Source organism: Pleurodeles waltl, chromosome 5 (assembly GCF_031143425.1).
Source record: "Pleurodeles waltl isolate 20211129_DDA chromosome 5, aPleWal1.hap1.20221129, whole genome shotgun sequence".
NCBI classification, from domain to species: Eukaryota; Metazoa; Chordata; class Amphibia; order Caudata; family Salamandridae; genus Pleurodeles; species Pleurodeles waltl.
The window spans coordinates 420,318,462-420,342,905 of record NC_090444.1 but is presented as its reverse complement, the minus strand read 5'-3'; the positions used below and the strand labels follow the sequence as shown (position 1 = coordinate 420,342,905).

The window sequence follows — 24,444 nt, the reverse complement described above, 5'->3', positions numbered from 1 at the left end:
GTCCTCCCACCGTTTGCGACAGTGGGTGCTCCGCCTGCAGTAGACCCCCAGGGTCCGCACGTCCTTGGCGATGGTACGTCATATACCTTTTTTTGATGAGCGCTGACCTGCAGACAAATACACATAGGAATATCAGTCAGACCGTCCTGCCTGTTACACTCACAGCCCACCATAGGCCTCACATCCCATTACGCACAGACATTGCCCCCAAATACATGCAGCACGCTGCCCAGGGCCCCTACCCCAACACCCCCCTACACGAGGCCCTCATACACAGCACTCCATGCATTCATGTCCCATTCATCGTGCTCACAGTGTACTCACCTGTTGGTCTGGAGGCCCATACAGTATTCGGTATTGGGGTAGGACCCCATCCACCTGTCTCTCCAACTCCGCAGCAGTGAAGGCAGGGGCCCTTACCCCAGTGACACGAGCCATGGTCCGTTCCAGACACAGGTCAGAGCAGCACTTGCAGTGTAGGTCCTCCCCTGTTGAAGGTCAGGTAGCAAGTGAGTGAACAGATAGAAATTGGCGGTCACGTCCACAGCAGGGTGTACCGTCACCGCCAACGTACATCACCATTGGCCATGTAACCCATTGGGCCCAATGAGGATTTTGCACTGCAGTTTTCAACCGCCTCCCGCAACGGCGCACAATGTCAGCGGAATTACCTCATTTCCACCTGTCCTTCCATACAGGACAGGCGGATGCCATTTCGGGGGGGGGGGGGGGGCACGCCATGGCACCTAACTGCGTCACAGTACACCTAGGCACCATTTGGGCCTATACAACAATATTGTGTTACAGTCACAACATGCAATGCAGTGTAGTGTTTGGAAATATGGAATACTGACCAGCTACTCATGTTTGCCCCCTAGATTACAACTGCTGTGGATGAATAGGAGATTGATACATCCCCCCTTGTACAGGCCCCTGGTGGACTTGGCAACAATGGAGGACAGTCACATTATCCTCACCTACAGACTGGACAGGGCCACAATCACAGAGCTGTGTACCCAATTGGAACCTGACCTGATATTTGCTATCTGTCAGCCCACCGGGATCACCGTTCTTGTGCAAGTCCTATCTGTGCTCCATTTCCTGGCAAGTGGCTCCTTCCAAGTGACAGTGGGCTTGGCAGCAGGAATGTCTTAGCCAATGTTCTCAATAGTGTTGACCAGAGTATTGTCTGCCCTGATTAAACACATGCGCAGCTACATTGTTTTTCCCCAGGTGGAGGATTTGGCCACAGTGAAAGCTGATTTCTATGCTATGGGAGATATCCCCAACATTATTGGGGCTATTGATGGTACACATATTGCATTTGCCCCCCCCCACCTCCCCCTGGAGAAATGAACAGGTGTTCAGAAATCGAAAGAGCTTTCACTCCATGAATGTGCAGATAGTGTGCCTGGCGGACCAGTACATCTTCCATGTCAATGCAAGGTATCCTGGGTCTGTGCATGATGCCTTTATCCTGAGGAATAGCAGCATCCCATATGTGATGGCTCAACTCCAGAGGCACTGGGTGTGGCTAATAGGTGAGCCCTGGTTCCCACCCAGGGGTTGTTGGTGTATGAGTATGGTGTGGGCCCTAAGGGTTAGTGTGTGTCTAACAGTTGTCCCCTGAAATTTTCAGGTGACTCTGGTTACCTCAACCTCTCATGGCTACTGACCCCTGAGAGGTATCCCAGGACAAGGGCAGAGGAACGTTACATAGAGGCACATGGGCGAACAAGAATAAGAATAGAAAGGACGTTTGGCCTCCTGAAGGCCAGGTTTCGTTGCCTCCATCTAACAGATGAATCCCTGTACTACTCACCCAAGAAGGTATGCCAGATCATCGTGGAATGCTGTATGATGTACAACCTTGCCTTACGTCCCCAGGTGCCTTTCCTGCAGGAGGGTGATTCTGGAGATGGGCATGTGGCAGCAATTTACCCTGTGGACAGTGAAGATGAGGAGGCAGAGGATGAGGATGAGGACAACAGAAGTGCTATAATACAACAGTACTTCCAATGACACACAGGTAAGACACTGTAATTACACTTTACATTGACAGTTTTGTATTTGACATCGTCACTGGCAGGCTGATTTTCCCACTTCTATGGCCATTTACTGTACCCTTTGGCATCTCTATTTGCAGATATTTGTGCCCCACTATCTCTCCTGGTGTTTTGACTGTACCCAACTGCAGGTCATTCCTATGTATACATTACTGTACAGTTATACTGCAGTGTTTAAAGCTTGTTAAACAAATACATGGTTAAATGATTTGACAGACTCCATACTTGTATTTATTCAAATGGTGTTTATTTAAGTGCTAATGATTAGAGGGGGATGTGGAATGGGCTGGGGTGATGATGGAGGAAGGTTCAGGATAGAGTCCAGTCTATTTGTATCACAGGTGCACTGTCCAAGGGGGCATAGGAAGGGGAACAATGGCAGTTCAAGGTGGGCAGGGTGACAGGGTGGGACACAATGGTGACATTCAGGAGAGTCTTATTTCTTGCCGGGGGTCTTGGCAATGTTCTCTAGCTTCTGCCTGGATTGCAGGGACCGTTTTGGGGGTGGTTCTCCTTCTGCAGGGGGTGGGGTGCTGGTGGCCTGTTGTTCCTGTGGTGGGGCCTCCTGTCCACTAGCGGCAGCGGAGGTGGAAGGCTGTTAAACGGTTTGGCTAGTGTCAGGGGCCCGGTGGTGTGCCACTGCCTCCCTCATGGTGTTGGCCATGGTGGTGTTTATGTCCTTCAAGTCCTCTCTGATCCCCAGGTACTGTCCTTCCTGCAGCCGCTGGGTCTCCTGCAAGCAACTTGTCCAGTATCTCGCCCATCGTCTCCTGGGAATGGTGGTATGCTCCCAGGATGTTGGTGAGTGCCTCCTGGAGAATCTGTTTCCTGGGCCTGTCTTCCCCCTGTCGCAAAGCAGTCCTCCCAGCTTCCTCGTTGTCCTGTGCCTCTGTCCCCTGAACCGTGTGCCCACTGCCACTGACCCCAGGTCCCTGATTGTCCTGTGTTTGTGGGGTGGCGTGGGGTCCCTCTAGTGGTGGACACACTGCTGGTTGACGTGTCCTGGGGACAGAGGTATGGGCCCGCTGGGTGGGTACTATGCTGGTGTTTCCTGAGGGGGAGGCTCTGTGGTGGTATGGGACTGTGCCTGGGTTACCGACTGTCCGGAGAACCCTGATGGGCCAGGTTGGTCATCCAGATCCAGGCATCCAGAGCTGCTGGAATCACTATGGACCTCTTCTGGGGGTGGACCTGAAGTTGCTGGTACATCCTCTCCGTTGGGTGGGGGACCTGTGGGGATGTAAATGCAGTGTTATTGTTTCTGTGTGTGTCATCTTGTGCATGGGTGTGTTGCCCTGTATGGTTGTTATTGCCCTGGCAGCTTTGCCTTGTGTGAGTAGTGATTTTGTGGGCTAGGCGATTCTCTCTAATGTGCATGCTTTAGTGATGGGTGTCCATGCAGGTCTGTGAGGGGAGTCCAGGCATTGGTGTTGCATGTAGGGCTTGGTATTGGGATGAGTGGGTTGTGGCATTGCGGTATGTGGGAGGTGGTGAAGTGATGGGAGTGAGGGTAAGGGTGGGGGTTTGTGATGGCATGCAGGTAGGGGGGATGATAGTAATAGAGATTAGACTTACCAGAGTCCAGTCCTCCTCCTACTTCTGCCAGGCCCTCAGGATGCATGATTGCCAAGACTTGCTCCTCCCATGTTGTTAGTTGTGGGGGAGGAGGTGGAGTCCACCGCCAGTCCTCTGTACAGCTATTTGGTGTCTTGCTGCTGTGGAACGTACCTTCCCGTAGGTTGTTCCACCTCTTCCTGATGTCATCCCTTGTTCTGGGGTGCTGCCCCACAGTGTTGACCACGATTCTCCGCCATAGCTCCATCTTCCTAGCAATTGACGTCTGCTGCACCTGTGACCCGAATAGCTGTGGTCCTGCCCAGATGATTTCCTCCACCATGACCCTTAGCTCCTCCTCAGAGAACATGGGGTGTAGTTGTGGTGCCATGGGTGTACTGTGAGTGGTGTGGGCAAGGGTGCGTGGGGTGCTGTGTTGGGGTGTGTGATGTAGGGTGCGTGGATGGTGTTGTGTGTCTCTGGTCTTGTCTGTGGTCTTGCTATCTCTCTTGTGACAATTGTTTGTAATGGTAAAGGGTTGTGGGTAATGTGGGTGTGTGTTTTATAGTGGTGTGGGTGTGTGGGTGTGGTGTGTGTCAGGTGTGTGTAGTTTGAAATGTCCAATGTGGTGTAGTTTTGTTAGGTTGTGGGTATTTTGAGCGCGGCAGTATGTACCCCCAATGGTTTAGAGCCATTATATGTCCGCCGTGGTGATTCGTGGGTCATAATACCGTAGGCGTAGTTTTGTTGGCGTAACGGTGTGGATTTTGCTTCCGCCAGTTTATCACTGACCTTTGAACTGGCGGACTTGTGTGTGTGGCTGTATAGTGACGGATTGCTATGTGTGGGTCATAATATGGGTGGTGGTAATCCGCTGCGGCGGCGGTATGTTGGCGGCAGTAAGCATGGCGGTAAGTGGGATTTACCGCCAATGTCATGAAAATTTATGATTAAAAAAAAAAAACAGTTATGTTATTTTTAAATTAAAAACATTTGTTATAATATTTTATCCTAACACCATATTTATTGTTAATATTTTCATTTTCAACATTAAATTAATGTTATACATATTCAAAAAGTCAGAATTAATAATTAATGAAAAACAAAATTTACTGAAGTTTTTGATTTATTTTTACACTTCTACATGACAAACAACTTTCAAGAAATGGTTACATTTTGTTGGAGCTCGATATTTGCTTCAAATATTAGTACATGACTTGTGCTGGGTTTAAACAACTGAACGGTGAGGCAATATTAGCACAGGGTTGCAATGCGTATTGTATTATCCGTATGGACCTAGGCTGGGTCCATACTGAAATGGAGCCAATTTGCTAAGTTAATAAGGACGCAAACCTTCAAGAACTGTGAGGGAAGAGGGCTGCCAAACATGAGCATGAGCAAAATCAGTGATAATAGCTACTGGGTAACAGTTTATAAGTGACAAGGGGCGATGCCACCTGTGGCGTACACTCAGCTGACTAAGCTTGCAGTATGTTTGGTAATTTCTAACAGTGGTAACTAGTGGGAATTAATAACCAGCAGCAGTGTTTCCTTAAGCGTTGGGGGCTGATGCTGGGGGACCTGTCCTAGTATGGCAAGTCGGTCCATCGCCAGGTTTTTATGGAGAGGGGCATCTACACACTCAAGCTATTGCACAGTAAATTATTTAACTTAACATTATTTCCTATGTTGGTTCTATTTTGAGTCCCTGCCTACATTATTTTCAATGGGAATCGGTTACAATATCAGTGGTTGACCAGGTGTGGTGCTGGACTTAATACTGCTCTTTTATTGCATTAATAAACTTGCACTCGGATGTTTGGCTATACCACGTTTCAGGGGGCGAGACATGACTTCTGAGTAACTTTACATTCATAAATGTGGGAACAGCCAAAATTTGTAAAGTAGCAAAGCTACTCAAAAGTAAACTTATGTATGTCACTTACTCTCAACTAAGTTATCTTTCTGAATCGTACCTTTTGTATTTTATCATGCCTACTGAAAAATGAATAGCATGTATTGTCTTCTTTATATGAACATATGAGAAAACATCCGACATAACATCTGAAAGTGAAACTCTTATCAATAAGGCATGATATTAAGATATTGTAGTGCACGTCAAACTCCAGCATTTGTCATTTTGTTGCATTATGATCAACGTGTACAGAGAAGTGAAACATATTGAATGATTTATAGTTTTCAAATAAAAATTCTTCAAAATTAAGAAAACAAAAAAGTGTCTGACTTTGAATAAGCATATTTATTTTAAAATGTGTGTAGTAAATATTATTGATTAATCAAATTCTGATAGCTTATCACTACTACAACGGGGAGGGTATAGGAGGGAATAGGAAGAGCCTGAAAAAGAGTCAGACAGCTATCAAAGACTTGATGTAGGGATTTCTACAAGTGGGGAGAACATGTTTTCCATAAATAATTTAGACAGTGGTTATACAAGCCTTTTGGTCTGTGCTTCATAGGTACTTTGAAACATGCACAAAGGCCCAATTCTCCAAGGAGCATGTTGTTAAAAGTTTAAGATTAGACTTAAAAATATTATAACATGCTTCTCAAACGAGTAAGTAGCTCTCCTTGCTCCAGCCCAGGGAACTAAATAGGAAGCTCTTGCTTGGTTGAATTCATAAGTGTATACCAAAATTGAAAAGCAGTAGAGATGTAAATGTATGTACTTTCAGAACTCATGGGTTGATTTTTGGAGAAAAATGGTAGAATTTCCAAAATATATTCAAAGACAATATTTGAGGGATAAAAATCAAAAGATTTTGAGGACAGTTATTACTAATTTTAACTAGGTGCTAGGGAGAGTGCATCAATGACTGCTAGGTGTTACACATTGACAAATCAATAATTACATCACTGCTAGCAACCAATGCCTGAGGTGATGACTGCTGGGAATCTTGTATGTGGTATCCACAAATGTCATCTTGTCTTATTGGTTACTTTTAAAACATGTTACTACCTCGCAAGGATTTTCATTGAACATAGGCAGTTCTTATTCCAGAAACATTTGGAGACCGCTGTATTATGACATAGACGTTTACAAAGGGGGAATGGGGCGTTCTGTGCAAATGCGTGTTGCAAATATGTTGAAGCATTATTCCCTTTGGAGAAAGTCCTTCCCCCGAACATCCCCAGTAGATCTGTTCCCTTTTCCATCATCAAAGGGGTGTTAGTAAGTTGATAACAATTTCCAAGGTGGAAAGCAGTGGGACAGGAGTTTGGGAATGCCCCCAAATGTACATGTTTGTGGACGTAACCAAACTTCCAAGGCAAACCTCACCTTAAAACACCCACTTCCCATCTCTTGAATGGAATTTACTAATGTGCTTGTGATGGAGAAATAATGATTTTTTACTCCTGCCAGTGACCCCTATGTGAAATTTCTATTTATTCCAAAAATACCTTTGTTAATAGGAGCTACAATAGACTTTTTGAAGAAGATTTACAATTACTTTTCACTCAATTACTATTACCCATCTATAGATGGCTCTAATTGTATGCAGCTCACTGTACATTTAAAAGCTGATAGGTTTAAGTCTTACATGGTCATGATCCCCCAATACAGCAGCAACTCTTACCTGTCATCATTGCTTTGTTCATCATGTAATAGACGTTCCTTATTTAACCCTATTTTATCCAATTCATGTGTGAGCTTTTCCAAATCATTATTCATTTGTTGTGCTTTCAATTTTTCATTAACTAAATCCTATTGAAAGCAAATAGAAATTAATCAGTGCTTGCAATTTATTACACAGAGAGAGAGAGAGAGAGAGAGAAATGGCAGCTATGATATGGCAGAGGGAGAAATAAAAGCAATAATGGTTTTGTAGATTACATTTCAATTATGTGCACACTTAAAATGAACGTACTAATTTGCAAACATGGATGCGTAAGAGTTGTGGGTTGGCAGAGTCCCATTTTCTAAAAGTGAGACTCTGGTGTGGTAAACATTTCTCAGTAGCATTCACATGAATATTAATTTAACTTTGTCCTTTGTTAAACTTTTCCACTTAGGGGAGCTACTGTAATGGGTTTTGGGATCACCCAACCAGAATACTGTACAGGCATGCATTTATGTATGCGAAAATATCTGTAGATAACCTTCACATTTTTTTAAATGTGACAGATCAGGTGCTCCTAAAATGGAAAAGTAGTGGCCTCATCTAGTTAGTGCTTGCCTTCCTGCGTTACCTCCAGTTGTAGGAAGAGGTGGAGTATAAATCCCTTTGGCTTGTGGATAAAGAACTTTGGGCCAGATATAAGAAGCATTTTTTAAGTCGGCAACTGGGCCGTTTGCGACTTGAAAAATGCAATGTGGGATGTATGGACCCTTTTTTGAGATTCGGTTTATTTACCGAATCGCAAGAAGGGTTTGTGAGTTGAAATTAGGAAGGGGTGTTCCCTTCCTCATTGCGAGTCGCACTCCCTTGTATGATTGTTGTGACCTCAAATGTGTTCGCAAAACAATCGCAGTTAGTACCAGTTTCAAACTGGTGCTAACCCATTCGCAAACGGGAAGGGGCCCCCATGTGGCATCTGTTAATGATGCTCCTATTGCAGGCCAGTACTGTGAGAGAGAAGAGCACGCCCAGATTATATGAAGGAGATCAGCATCAGAAGTATGACACCAAGCACAGTGGGTCGAAGCAGTGAGGTATATCTTGTTGAGTTTGTGCAGTGTTAGATATGCATGATGAAAGAGGGAAAGCTGTATCAGTTTAAATCTAGACTTGCAAGAAACTTTTTTTAGCGTATTGAAGTAGGAAGGTCCATTCCTTAGGTGCGATATCTCTTCCAATATCCGCTTCTCATTTTGTTTTGAGCAAATCTAAAGATGTATTGAGATGTGTGCGGAGTCCCTGAAATAGCCATCTGACTAGATGTCTACTATGTCCCATTGCATGAAGAGCCCGAAGGACTTCATGTGTTACTGGTTCAGAGCCATCCGGTGCAGTGTGGTTGCACACATAAGCTAGTATTTTAGCATGGGTCAGGAAAAGAGCCTCAGGTAGCCCATGAGCTTTCACGAAGTCGGAGTGCAGCATCAGCATGCCGCCTTTGAGCAAGTCTCCCAATAAACTGACTCCTTGGTGTTACCCAACAAGGAGCAGGGAAGCAGTAATAGTCCCTGAGGGGGTGGGAAGCCTGCAAAGCGACACATTCGGTGCGTATGGGACCGATACGGTCATGTATCTCACCACTAGCTTCCAGTATGCTAAAGCAATGCGAAACTGCAGGGTAGTACCCGTAGGTAGCTTAGTGGGGTTAGGACAAATCATTCGATGTTAGAAACCTCTCCTCAGCATTGAGGCTGAACAATTTATTTCTCCCAGATTATTACCAGCCAGCCAGTATGATAAACATTGTAGTTGTCCCGCTGTGCAATAGGCTTTGAAATCTGGGGCCCCCAGACCTCCCATGTTGGGAGGCGACTGTAGTTTTGTGAGACTGACTCGGCGTCGGCCCTTGCCCCATATCAGATCAATCAGCAATGAGTTTAATGTCTGGAATACACAAGTCAGCACCATAACTGGCAAATTAACAAAATAGTATAGAACATGAGTTAATTTTATAATTTATACCAATGCCACCCTACCGGACACAAAAAGGGGCAGAGTGGTCCAAAAATCTATTTGAGACTGGTATGATGTAATCGCTCACATTAAATTGCCCTCCAACAAATCTAAATGATCACGTTATACCCAGATACCGAGATAACGAAAGGTCACAGGCGCTGTTCCAATGGTCCTGGAGTTGAATCGGATAGAGGGTTCTTGGTAAGTGCCCCCAAAGGATTATACATAGATTTAGATACTATTTGTGCCACTCACCCAGTATCCAGCCTCAAATCCCTATAGTTTAGGATCATATCATCTGTGTATAACGAGCAAGAGTGAGTGGTGGGGCCAAGCACAATTCCCCAATCCCTTGAACTATGACGAAGGTGGAGTGCGAGGGGCTCTAATGCTAATACAAATAAAAGAGGAAATAGAGGACAGCCTTGTCTAGTTTCACAATATATTCGGTAGGAGGTGGAGATATGTGCACCCGTCTTAGCTCTGGCAGTGGGATCCAAATAAGGGAGCCGCACCCACCGGACACATTCTGGGGGTATTCCATAGGCTTCTAGGGTTGAAAACATATAATCCCAGCTAAGAGTGTCAAATGGTTGCCGCATATCTAAGGAGATGCAGCCAGCATAAGGACAGTGGTGCTTCATTTCATCCATCAGCTGGAATAACCGGCAAATGTTCATCAACGTGCCACGACGAGGAACAAAGCCACTCTGGTCTGTGTGTGGGAGCCGCTGAAGGAGTGGAAGGAGGCGGCGTGCCAGTATCCTACTGAGTAGCTTATACTCAGTATTTAAAATAGACAGGGGTTTACAGGGGGACATCTCTACAGGGGGCCTATTAGGCTTAAGGAGCGAGGTCACTACTGCTTTCTCCGTTATAGCAGGAAGTATTCCCTCTTCCAACAACCTATTATATAATTTCTCAAGAAAGAGAGTAAACAATTGGCATATATGGAGTGTAAGATTTGTTATCAATGACCCTAAGACGCTCAAGGAGCTCCGCATGGCGGATTCGAGCCGATTGTAATTGTGTCTCATCTGTGTTACCCCGTGCCACTGCTTGCTCCATAACACCCAATTACTTTCTAGTTGTATGAGGTCTTTCACTACTTCCCTGGTGCTCCCACCAGTGTAGAAATGGATGCCCCCCAAAAAAACTCCTTAAAGACCTTCCACTCAACCAGTGGGGAGGAGGCAGTGTCAGTGTGTTCTGAAAAGAATGCAGCAACAGTGGTTGCCAGTGTCTCCCGGAATACTGTGTCTTCTAAGAACGTGGGCTGTAAGTGCCACGTTGGTACCTGAGTGGGCACTCGGCCCGAGAGAGCATGATTTCAAGTGGATTGTGGTCTGATAATGTTTTGCCTAGGTATGTGGCATGGGTGATATGGGGTTGCAAACGGGAGGTGCACAGGAACCGATCTAGGCAGGAGTGAATGTGTGGGGGGGAGTAAAACAAGTATTCTTTGGAATCAACGTTACGACTGCACCACACATCCAAGAGATCCAACCCTCAGCCCATTATCACAATACTCTGGATTGCCTAATTGATGCACTATTCGGGAGGGGTAGATTTGAGCGGTCAAGGAGAACGTCAAGCACTGCATTAGAATCCCTGCCCAGAACCCAAGGGAGATGGGACCAGTAGGATAACACTGTGGAGAGACGGGCAAGGAATATGTCTTGTTCTTGATTCGTGCATAAAAACATCACAACACTACTTGGTCACCATCAAGGGGACCCCTTAGCAGTACATAACAACCCAGTGTATCGATTTTTGTGTCTTGGGATAAGAACGGAATCCCCACCTGAATCCCTATGGCTACTCTCCGGGCATAGGAAGAAAAAGAAGTGTGGAATAACTGCCCCCTCCCATTGCGTTGTAACTTTAGGGCTTCTGGTGCAATAAGGTGAGCTTCCTGTAGGGAGGCCATTTGAGCATGACATTGGTGCAATTGTGACAACACCATGTGACATTTATATATAGATCCCAGCCCCCTAACATTCCAGGTGATTATATTTTAAGATTTAGTAATTGTGGTCATTATAATTAGTATATGGAATGCAAGTCAGTGGCCCCACTAAGAATCCTATGTCCCCCACCTGTGTTCTAGCAAGGACAGACGCATAATAACAACTTACATTACCCAATATCTGGTCAATCATGAGGAACAGCGCCTGACCAATTAACCAAACAGAAGAGAAGTAAACTGATATAGCGATAGCAAGGCTTACTCTAATGAGGTGTTGTGGTTCTGGTGCCATGCTATATAACTGTAAGACAAGCATGTTTCTGTCTCATTAACGAAGGCTCGGACCCAAGCCCCATCTATGACAACATACCATGGCAGAGAATATAAGGATATCCAATGTAGATACCAGGAGGCAATTAGATAATTAGAATGGTTGGCAGCGATCATTGTAACAATATGGGTTGTAGTGTGGGGGGGCATCTCCCCCAGAATCCCGCAGGCTGCAACTCTGTATTGGAAGTATGTAGAGGGGAGTTACAACATTCTGGGCCTTCATAAGTCATTGGTTATCTGTGGTGTTACAAGCGGGAATAAGGCTGTGCTACCCTCAGTTTCTGAGCCTGAGTCCCCAGCCAGGGAGGATTCTGTGCTGGACCTACGGCCGAGATTGCACAGGGTAGTAGCAAGTTGGATGGCTTTAAGTTGACTCACCCGGGGCTGTTGAGGGGACGGTGCCACCTCCTGCCCATCACAATGCCCGATTTATGGTGGCTATGCCGGCCCCGGCGGCCAGACATCTGAGACACAGTCCCAAGTGATTGTCCATCTTGCGATCACCTGTTTAAGCAATTGAGCAATCACAGAGCCCTGCTCTGCATGTTCCGACGTTAAGGTAGTTAATGTTTGTTCTGTCAACATAACTCAGTCCGCAAGCTTGCAGTGACCTTCTTTCAGCAAACTAATGTCTGTGGTAAGGGCGCCAAGTTTCTTCTCCATGGCTACGCTGGAGTCGCATATTTCCTACAGGATGTTATCCAGTTTGTCAGCCGGAGGCTCTGCCCGCATGGGGGGAATACAGTCTAACGGGGTTGAGGCAACTGAGCCCTCCGAGGTCGAGGAGCGTGCCTGCACACAGTCATCTAGACTGGGAGGCTTGGTTTTATTGAGTCCCATCATGCTAACAGGTAAGTGGAACAGGTTAGCGCCAATACTGTTTGTTAGCCCTTCAGAAGTGGCAAGCAAGTATGTCTTGGGCCAGAGCAGCCTCTCGCCACATCCCCGCCAGGTCACACCAGCTTCCAGATGTGTAGGTCTCATGCCAGGCCGCTACTCCCTGGTATTCCACTGGGCTTCACAGCACTGTGCCACGACGATGCTCTCGGTCATGTCCCTCATAGTAATACTGATGTAGTCCAGAGAGGGATGGGGAGCTCTCAATCTACTACTCCCTTGGCCCTGTATATTAGATCAATTGGGGGGGGGGGGGGGGCTGTTCAGTCTCCCAAGTATGCTCCGGGCTGAATGCCTCACTCACCCAGCCAGCAGTCGCTGAGAGGCAGAGAAATTCTGCTGCAGTTGGGCGTGTCAGCACCGCTCGGGGTGTCCGAGTGTTCCACAGGCCAAGCTGTCCTCCTTCGTGGCTCGAGCTTGCCTCTCTGTCCCCAGCCTCCAGTGGGCCGCTCTGCTGTCTTCAAGGCCTACCCTCTACGGCCTCTGGGCTGCGCTCCCCCACACAATAGGAAAGAGGGATGGGAGTGGCCAGGCCCGGCACCGCCGCGGCCGGCCTGATGAACCAAGTTCCCCCCTTCCACTTGGGGCAACAGCCAATTCAGGCTGGTCGCCGCGGCCCACTCCGGTCATCCAGTCGGGCGGCAATAGTCTTCAGTGCCCAGCAGCTTCCCGGGCCAGCACCGGACATACAGGTACCGCGGGGATGGGAATCCACCCACCGCAGGTCCGTAAGGGGTCAGCAAGGGGGACTGCAGATAATTTCTTACTCCCAGGCCCGGAGAGCTCGAGCTCAAGCGTCCACCATCGTTGGTGGTTAACCATGCCCCCCCTATGCAAGACAATTTGATATAAGTTGTATAATGTTGTAAGAGCGATACAATGATTTTCTTCTGGAAAAAAGTTCTCAGCATTCCAATATGGAAGTTATTCCTCTTTTCTGACTGTCAGTCTAACCAAGTAAATTCAAGTTAATACAAGGTGATACCTCCATATTAATTAATTTTTTATTTTCCCAACTGTGAAGTATATGCCTGGTGTGTGGAAGACATTGTGACCCAACAGGGCTAATTAGCTTAGGCAGTGTCGATGAGTGAAAACGCATGCAGAAAACTTGTGTACCAGGCTGTGATTAGCTCATGATGCTTGTTTTTGTCAATTCATAGATGCAACTATCTGCAAGGGGCTCTGTTTACTGTACCAGGCCGAGGCATGTGGATTATGGGAGACATACTGTTGAGGTTGTACTGACCCAAATGAGCTTGAGAGTAGCTTGAAATCCCTGGGAGGATGACTGATTAGCACCAGTGAGAGAAAGGTGGAAGGTGTAGACAGTAGGAGTCAGGAGGATCCTGGGTTAGCGAAAACACTGATAACACCACAAGAACCACTGGTGTGATTACGGGACATGCTGTTGGGGAAGCCAGCCTTTAGTGTATAAAACAACCAGAGTGCAGATGACTTGGTGACGCTCACAGACAGAGTTGTGCAGATTGCACCTTTCCTAGGGAGGGAAAGAGAGAGAAGAACGAGCAGGCTTCTCAGTGCTAGCTACTAAGTTAAGTCCAGGGGTTGAAGGCCCAGATTCTCCTGCTCTATCTTCATTTACAGAATTATTATAGTGCTTTTGATTTACTGGATTGTGGGTCATTCAAGACCGTTTCTTTCTTATGCTATAAGTATACATGCAACTGTTTTACTATCATTGCCAATAGATGTGCTTGTGCTAGTGTTTCATTAAAGTCATACTGAATCTGTTACATGTGTGCATTGCTTCTTACTGAGAGTCCTTATTGGTTTGCTCGCTGCGCCACTGGATTCAAGTTAACCTGGCTGATGAGATGTGATACCCTGAAACTGGTCCTAGGATGCCTGTTTCCAGTCCAGGGAGGATCTGGCTTTGCAGTTTGGGCTAGACTGCTCCCATGGGGAGCAGGGTCAAGACTAATTTGCATATGGCTGGGTCCAAACTGGGGGGATGTGGCAGTTAAAATAACAATGGATTAAACCAAGATCCGTGACTGGGGGTGAGAGTTTGAAAAGTTTCAGCACTCCGCCCATCATTTTATTTTGTGATGTTGTTATGTGTGCCCTAAGTGGCTAGGGCTATGCCCAGACGTGGGACCCCTGCTCTATGCACCACTGGATTCAAGCTAGCCTGGCTGATGAGGGGTGATACCCTGACACCAGTCCCAGGATGTGTGTTTCCGGTCAAGGGAAGACCTGGCTTGGCAGTTCAGGCTGGACTGCTCCCATGAGCAGCAGGGTCAAAACTGATTTGCATATGGCTGGGTCCAAACATGGGTGAACTGGCGGTCAAAATAATGATGGATTAAACTCAGATCTGTGACTGGAGGTGAGTGTTTGAAAAGTTTTAGTTCTCCGCCCATCATTTTATTTTGTGATGTTGCTATGTGCGCCCTAAGTGTCAAGGTGTATGCCCAGACATGTGTCCCTTGCTCGCTGCACCACTGGATTCAAGCTAGCCTGGCTGATAAAGGGCAATACCTCGAAACCAGTCCCAGGATGCTTGTTTCCGGTTCAGTGAGGACCTGGCTTGGAAGTTCAGATTGGACTGTTTCCATGGGAAGCAGGGTCAAGGCTGATTGGCATATGGATGGGTCCAACTAGGGTGATGCGGGGAGCAAAATAATGATGGATTAAACCCAGATCTGAGACTGGGGTGAGTGTCTAAAAGGTTTCTGCACTCTGTCCAACATTTTATTTTGTGATGTTGCTACGTGCACCCTAAATGGCTAGGGGTATGCCCAGGCGTGGGTCCCTTTATCGCTGCACCACTGGATTTAAGCTAGCCTGGCTGATGAGGGGTGATACCCCAAAAACGGTCCCAGGATGCTTGTTTCTGGTAAAGGGAGGACCTGGCTTGGAAGTTTGGGCTGTACTCCCATGGGGAGCAGGGTCACGACTGATTTACATATGGCTGGGTCCAAACTGGGGTGGCTTGGCAAGCCAAACAATGATGGATTAAACCCAGATCTGTGACTGGGGGTGAGTGTTTGAAAAGTTTCAGCACTCCGTCCATCATTTTATTTTGTGTTGTCCTTATTAATTTGTTTTTTTTTAATATTGCTTAGGTTGGTTGCCGGCAACCAGTCCAATACACCAATAAAGGACCAATTTTGTCTCAAATGCATCAAGCCATGGTTATAGTTAGGATATTTATAAAGTACAGCATACACCAGATGTTCTTGGTGTGAACGTGCAAAAGTATAGTGACGGTGGTGCTGGACTATTACTAATTGAATACATTGGTTTTGTCAGACTTTCTAAAAACAGACAGAGCTGATCTACTATGAAGGGCATTAGGAAAGGCGTTCCAGATTTGAGCAGCTTCAAGCTCTCTGCCTGAATATTGTTTGGGATTGCAGTACTGTATCGGGAATTTTTAGTTTGATTGTAGATTTCTTGATTGCTTACACCACATGAATTTGTTTACCATAAACTCTGAAGTGTTAGAATACATTTAATGCAGACAAATGTCATTGCTTTACAAAAGTATCCTATTGTGGAGAAGCAACCAATAAATGTTTCTCTTGGAAGCAAGGGACTCAAATTTTTGTAGACCACTATTAGTGTTCAGCTATACTTTATACTAACTGAAGGTTGAAAATAGGGGTAGTCAAAAGATTGCATTACAATAGTCAATTCTTGTTTGAATCAAGGCTTGACAATTGATATTTCCCACATTTTAGATAGAAAGTATTCCACCATAATTTCGACTGTATAATATCATGGGGCCAACATTTTGTGGTAAAAATATTGGGGACCAGAATATTAAGAAAGTAAGTGCATATAGGTAAGCATAGGTTTACTGTACTTAACTTCAAATATTTGTACCTTGAAAGTACTTTTGGGGCAGTACAAGATTGCAGAGGAAGCCACAGGGCACCACCTGTTGGTACACAGGAGTCAGTTGCTAATGGGAAAATTTCCTGGATCAACTCTAGCTCTGTGGGATATTTTAAATATGAGGATTCTGTTATAAGCATTCATCAGAAAATTGTGTGTGTGTGGGGGGGGGGGGGGAGGGGTATGCCTGTGTGGTGTTACTTGATCAAAGTACAGCAACAGTACTGTAATATGGATTAAAGTCATGCCTGGTCTGGATTATTAACTATCTTTCACAATCTTGACATAGGAGAAAGCTTTCAAATGCTAGCCTGGATCAACATTTGACATGAAGGGTTTTGAAGCAGGGTCCCATTGGGCACCGGTCAGTAAATGTTAATGTGAGTTGGAAAGATCAGTAATTATAAACAAATATTGTTTTCCCAAGTTATGAGAAAATCAGCATCCTAATTCCATATGAGTTCTGATCAGAAATAAGAGGTCTCACCCATCTGAATCACGCTAATAGGGTTGGTTAATAAAATGGAAACCAGCTTACAGTGTGATTGGGAAACAATGATTTTCTTTCTCCAAAACTGTAGCTGTCAAGCTCAGACACTATGGCTGAAGAACCATTGAGAATCCCACTACTTTTGTTTGTTTTCTGTTGACTGGTAAGAGACTATGCAACACAGAGTCTGAGAGGAAAAGGGAAAGTGAGTGAGAAAGACACAGGTGGTAATCATCTCATTTTTCAGGGTGGGCATGTAGCTGCAGGCACAGGTTAGTCTGATGAAGTTTGTATATAAAAGCAAAATAACACTGTATGAAAGACAACTGAACATGTAATGAATCAAACCAGAAGTTAATTTCTGTGGTGGACTGTGCTATGATGAGCTGTACACAGGTCTGAATATAGATGTCAAATCCCAGGATACCACAGAAACAGATTCTGTAGAATAAGAAGGGGAATGCACACAGTAATACCTGCCTAACCCCTGTAACATGAGGAATCAGAGGGAAGGAAAAGAAAAATGGTGCCTGGTACTAAATATGGTGCTGTACTTTTAGTTGCCAGGCAATGAATGTATGCGACCCAAGAGCTTAAGTACTCTCCCTAATGATAAAGCTTCAGAAGTGGTGAGTATAACCTGGAAGTAGTTAATCACATAAGTGGTTGGGCTCTAAATCTCATTCTCAGCTTCCACAAGCCTTGATTTCAACCCTGCTTAATGCCTCTCTTTCAGGTGTATTTTGAGACGTGAGCTTTACATATTTTTCTTTACACTCTCAGAACTGATTTTCTCCTTTTCCCTCCAACATTCTACTCTTATCGCTGTCTAATCATGACAACAGCAAGTTCTTGGACACGTGTGAAATGAAGTGCTTTAATTACCTAACCACTTTATTACAGTAACAACATGTTCATCTATAAATCATATATTACACTACTGGACAAATGGTTATGTCTAAAACTGATGAATATGTGCATCAGGAAACTTACAAGTATCATTTTGGGTCACCGGAGCCCGCAGTGTAAATAAATTACTCAATTTGAGTTTCATAGCAGAAGCCTCACAGTGTAAATGAAGGACTCTATTAAATGCAGGACAGAGATTGTTATACAATAAGATAAAATATGCATTTTTAGCACTTTTTAGTGATGTTAGTAGAATACAGGTCAAATCTCACACTACAATTATTTAGCAGCACTCCACTGTTTTAATTCTAGTAACTGTTAGTGGGGTTAGCTTGTCAGTTTTGTACCTGGAATAGCAAGTCTGCTAGTTGATCTTAGCTTAGGTCAGTGGCTAGACGTGGGTGTCATTTTGTGGATTTACCATGGATTCCTACTCCTAACTGTGGGTCTTATGAGAGCTCCCACATTCACATGTGGTGCAAAGTGGTCACAAGGGAAGATGCCAGTGCTTTGCAATAATAACAAAAGTAGAAATGAAAAATCATAAATATAAATGAAAAATTATAAGAATATCAACAAATGAACAAATATATAAAATTATGCATCCTTTAAAACAGAATTAACCTCTCTAGAACCAGCACCAAATAACTAACTCAAATGTTTCTGTTGTAAAGAAAGAGCTTGTGAATGGACAAGGGTTGTGCCTTCGCTGCTTAAATGTTCTCTGCTGTCTGCTGTTCACAAGATGCATGGGCTATCATGAAACAACATTGTTGACAGGACTGTCTATTATTCTCACAACTCTATTTCCATAAAATATATATAGAAACATAATTAAAGGACACTCTTTCAGAAACAATTAATAGGTATGTAATCTAAATGTATTGGAAAATTACCTCTCGCAATGTGAGAAGAGTTTTCTTATCAATTGTTGCTCTTTTTACGAGTTCCCTATTTTCCTTCTCCAACTCTTTCAATCTTACACACGACTCTTTTAAAACATTTGCTTCCTTAACAAGCAATTTATTTTCTTTTTCTAAATTGGAAATTTTCATATTATCTTCTTCAAGTGTAATGTCTTTAATTTCAGCTTGTTGTCGAAGCCTCTTATTTTCTTTTTCCAGTTGCTTCTTGTCTTTTTCCAACTGAGATGTTTCTTGTTCTAATAGTTTACTTTCTTTTTCCAACTGTTCCAGTCGTTTACTAGATATTTTCAACTCTTCAAGATTCTTTTGCATTGTGTGGTTCTCTGCCTCTAAGTCACTAATGTCACCTTCAAGTTGCTGAATTTTCTTGTTGCTATTTTCCAAAGCTTTCTGTAACCTTTGGTTTTCTGTATCCAGCCCTTGGTAGCTGACTTCTAAACGTTCAGTCTTCTTAGATGAAGCCCGCATAAGGTCCATTGCTTTCCTCATTTGCTCCTTCTCATTGTCAAGTTCTTTATTTTCTAATTCTAACTGTGCCACTTTGATGCTCGTGCATTTCAGAGATTCAATAGTTCTTCGCAGATCCAAGTTTTCTTCATCAAGTTGAGAATTCTCTTGCTCTAATGATTCTAGTTGAAATGTGAGGTTCTTTATATTATCCAAAGTCTTTTTTAACTTCCGGTTTTCTAGTTCCAGGACTGAATTTTCTTGCTCTAGTGTCTCAATCTTCTCACATATGATTTTCAAGTTTGTGATCTTTTTCTGCAATTGTTCATTTTCCTTTTGAAGGTGATGGAGTTCTTTTTCAAGTTCATCTGTTTTTTCTCCTTTTTCTTTATAAAGTTCCAGTTCTTTTTTTAGTTGCTTCCTTTCAAACTCCATCTTGTTTAGTTTGCTGCTGGTTTCTTTAATGGACTGATGAAGGATTTTGTTTTCTTTTTCAATGTCCTTTACTCGTGCTTCAGTGCCAATTTGTGACCGCTGCCTAAGAGATGTTATAGTTTGATTCAAATGCTCTGCCTCCTGTTCCAGCCCTTTTATCTGCTCAGTGAAATATAAAGTGAAAAATGTTACATAATTTCTATTCAGTTTAATAGATAATACATAGATAACATTTTTTGAAAACAATCTAAAGATAAAACACCTATATAATACAACTATGATTTGCAAAATTGCCCCGTTTACATCTCACACAGGCTCTATTATGAAATGTAAATTTTTTTGCTCACCTGTCTCTCTGAGTTTTCTCGAAGAGTCTCAATTGTTTTCTCAAGTTGTGCTTTTTCTTTCATTAAATCATTGTTCAAATTTTGACTACTTTGAAGGCTTTGCTTGTCATGACACATTTCACTTTCAAGTCTTTCTAACTAAAAAGATAAACAAACACTTTTTAAATCTGCTATCATGACCCTAATGAAGATAAAAACAAATTCAAGATTACATTAAGATGTTTTTGTCAGCACTTATATCCACTAAAATCCAAGTTCTGCTATAGGTAAAAAAGTTACTTACCTGTAACTGAAGTTCTTCAGTCTTGGGATCTTTCATATATTCACATACTTGAATCAATCCAGTAGTCTAGCTGGAAGTCCTACGGTAAAATTCATAAAGCAGTACTATGCCAAACATAGGATGCAATGGCTGAAAAACATTCAATTTATTATCTTATCCACATAATTTCAAAAGAACGAAATATCAGACAATCAGAAAGCAGCACCCTGAGCACCGCTTGCCTCAGAAGCTACTATACTTCAAATGAATGAACTTCGGCAATGCATTATCTGGCAGAGACAGGATCTAGCCACAGATTCCTTAATTTATAATCTTCCCAAGGTATGAGGCATGATAGAGACATCTAGCAGCAGATTCCTTACTTTAGAATCAGATACCAAAGCACAGGAACCTGGAGAAGGGACTGCAAACTTAGACATTTGAAAAAAGCCTTGAAGCATAACGGGTCCAGAATAAGAGGAAAAAAATCAGACAATCATAATATTTAAGAAAAGTAATAATATACTCTACAACATCAAAACCTGTGGAAGTAACCATAGGTAAATAAAGCCTTAAAACATGAGAGCATGGAAATAAACTCATCCATGTTAGCATGTCAATTGTGTGTTATAATCGACCTAACAACACTGAAATGCACTTGTAATAATACCTATGAGGAAGAACCTCCTCATTAGTAAATGAACTGTGTAAAAGACCACTAATGTATAGTTATTTTATCCATATTTTAGACACATTATTTTAGCAAACTAGGCCTGCCGCGGTGAACTTTAACCTAGTTATATTTTATTCAGCATTGCTTTATTTTCTAGCAATAGCTACATTCTTGGGGTGCTGTTTTATTTTTCTCTATCCTTTTGCATAGGAAAGCATTTTGTTCTCTGTAGGACATTTATTCCACTCTGTGCCTTCTCCAAGGCTACAGTCAGATAGGGTTGCTGACAAACATGGTAAGCTGTGTCTCCAACATTCACAGAAAAACACGCACTCCTACGTGGGACCATTTTCTTTGAATGTCAACTGGTTTATTATAAAAACAGTCCTTTGTCCCAAACACATTAGAGGGAGATTCCAGCCAGATGACCATGACTATATGCTGATTGCTTCGCTATTCGCTTACACAGCTGAACCCCTGACCTACATGGGGACGGTGTCTTCCTAGACTACAGACTTTGATATTCAGGTAAGAGGGATGATTTTCTCCCGGGAGGAAACCTGAAGGGAAGATTAGGCTTATTATGCTGTGCTCATTCATAGTGTAGGGAGAAAACATATATACTACCTTATTCTTAGTGACAAGCTGGTAGGATTATTTTAGTGTTTCACTCTCCTCGTCACTTGTTTGCTAGTTAGCCGGAATCTCTGGATTAGACCGACAGGTGTGATATGGTGTGTAACTGTACTTAGTACCCACAATCTATGTGATTCTGTCACCCAAATCCAGTAACCTTAGTAGCATAATGAAACCCTACGCAACACGGTGCCACCAACGTTTGGTCAGGCACTAATATTACGATCCACGTAAGTATCTCTGCCTCATTAAAGGCTAAAGACACCTCAATACTATAAAGGGAGACGTCCGAGGTATTGAGGGTTTCCTCCTCAGCTAAATTGGTGCTATCTATCTTAAGCTATAGGTTGTTTAAGCTTGAACATTAAAAGGATGAATCTCCATCTGGTGTCCTTATCTCTGAACATACATCTACTATTACCATGGCGAACCCACAACGGTGGGTAACTGCAGTAAATATGCGACCACCCCGTACTGCACATTTATTGGCAAATGGCCTAACGACCCAGGGGGGTCCAGTCACATTTGTTGTTGAGGCTTATCCAGCCTACAGAACAGAAATATTTTATTCTTGGGTCACTTTTCCAGTAGCAGATGGGAACACAAATACATTTCATCACTATACACCTGCAAATGCACCTGCATAATACAGAGCAATACAGAGCTTATGCATATTTAGAAATACTTTTATCTTATCAAGACCATAATAACTGGCTTCATGGTGTCCTTCCACCTACAATATTACATGTTAGGTTAGATCCTCTGAGCAATGATGCCCTGACCTGGCCCTTATTGGCCACATATACACCGCACCCTGATGCAGTAACCTTGGAGGTAGGTGAGGTCTGCCGCTTAAATACAGAGCTCAGGACAATATATAGACTGTTAGTACAGTTTGTAATGCAAACATTAAACACAAACCCAGCATGAGCTGCCCCAGTGCAACCAAACGCAGTAACGGCAGGCATTAACCCGGCAACTGTACATTCGGTCATGGACATTGGCACAGGCACCTGCGTTATATTGCAATCACGTAGGGTGGGACAAAGATTCCCCCTACCATGTAATACCAACTAAATCCCAACCTCAACCAAAATATCCTATAAAGTATGAAGCTAAAACACCTGTGAGGTAAATACTCAACCAATTAGAGTACCAGGATGTAATTGAACCATTGGATTCATCAATTAATAATCCACTATTTCCAGTCACTAAACCCGACACTTCGTATAGAATAGTGTTAGACTATAGATATTTAAACAGTCACACATGCACATTTGCAAGGCAAAATGCACACAGCACAGAGCTTATGAACAGTATAGTGCGCAAAAAATATAAGACGATCCTGGATATATCCAATGGGTTTTTCTGCCAAAACATAGCGCCTGAAAGTAGGGACTTAACAAGTTTTAGCTCCCTTGGCTCTCAGAAAGAATTCTGCCGACTCCCATAACGGTACAAAAACAGCCCAGGACTGTTCCCAGCTCATGTGACATCAATCTTACACAACACTGACCCTGAAGCATTGTCATATGTGGATGATATCTATCTCACAGACGACGATCTTGTGCAACATATAAGATGGGTAGCCTGCATTGTTGTAGGATTTACCGAAATCGGCTACAAATTCAATAAAAAAACAAATAAACAAAATAGCCCTCCTTAGTGTCCTATTTTTGGGATATGAACTGTCAGATGAAGGAAAGAGCCTAGCGCCCTAATTTTTTAAAAAAATGCGCACAAGTACAACCTCAAATCACAATAAAAAAGCTCCAGTCAGTATTGGGCTTTTTAAATTTTGGCAGAACCTACATCCAAGACTATGCACAACGCATTAAACCATTATATGACTTAATACGTCGTGACTTTACCAACAAATTCTGGACAGTCGAACATACATGCATCCTTAAAGCACTACAGAAAGACATGCTTGAAGCAAAACATCTACATACAAGAGACAATAAAAAACACCTGGTCCTTTCAGTAATTTTTGGTGCCATTGGTTTCACCTATGTGACATTCAATGAGGGTGAGACCGTCCCGATTGCATACAAATCACATTTATACTCTACAGCTTTGCTCCCACTGAGAAAATCCTCACTGCTGTTCAGATGGCAGTCCTTAAAAAGAGACTTCTGGCCCAGGGGAAATGTATCATTGCCGTACCCCCATTCCAGCCCTTGAGGCTGTTACCAAAGCGAGTGTTCCTAACGCTAAAGCAGTACCTCCATGTTGGACCCAATGGGCAATGTCTCTGACGGCCACCGATGTTGATTATGTTTTTGACTCCAAATTACAGACACAAAATTTTTTACTATATGAACTCGAATATCCAGTTCCAGCAAACACATTGCCTATTGAACAATATCAAACAATCTTGTATACTGATGGTTTAGCACAACCAGCATAAGGCACCAAAAACCAATACTCTGCCGCTTCTGCAATCATAAGTGGCTACACGAAGGGTGGCAAGTTCCATCCACAAAATACTTACACGCAGTCTCTAGGGGACTGCACTGTACAACTTGCAGAAGTCGAGGCTCTGGTGATGGCACTGGAACATACGGATCCTGAGCAGATGACATTGGTTGTCTGTGATTCGTATTACTGTGTCCAGTCCTTCAATGAGTATCTGCATTACTGGCACCACAACGGGTTCAGAGATTCAAAAGGTAACACCATTAAACACCGATTTATGTGGGGGAAAGTAGCGGACCTGAAAGAAATGCTACCTAGCGTCCATGTTGTACACACACTAGGACAACAGCGTGTTGGAATACACGTTGCAGGCAACACCTTGGCTGATGAAGCAGTCAAATCAGCAGTAGCTATGGCTTCTGTTGCTGCAGTAACTCCTTCTACATTGAAAGTGGATGATGAAACAATGGCAGCTGTGAAAGCTTCGGCTGTTGGCATACCCTTACCAAAAGCATATCCTGCCAAATACTCCTACCGCATAGCAAGCCTTTTTACAGCCCTAGTAGTAATACCAGAGGTGGCGTGATCCCCAATAAAGATCTAAGACCTGAGTTATTA

General features: G+C 43.7%; 1 protein-coding gene across 2 annotated transcripts in view; it reads right to left on the bottom strand.

Moving 5' to 3' along the window:
* CCDC88A (coiled-coil domain containing 88A) overlaps positions 1-24,444 on the bottom strand; it is a 1,055,351-nt gene that overhangs the window by 401,422 nt on the left and 629,485 nt on the right. For both annotated transcript variants that reach the window (XM_069234179.1, XM_069234180.1), the window contains exons 14-16: positions 19,838-19,975; positions 18,579-19,649; positions 7,220-7,347 (exon numbers count right to left, since the gene is read on the bottom strand). In XM_069234179.1, coding sequence (XP_069090280.1) covers positions 7,220-7,347; positions 18,579-19,649; positions 19,838-19,975 — 1,337 coding nt within the window. The remainder of the gene's footprint in view (positions 1-7,219; positions 7,348-18,578; positions 19,650-19,837; positions 19,976-24,444) is intronic.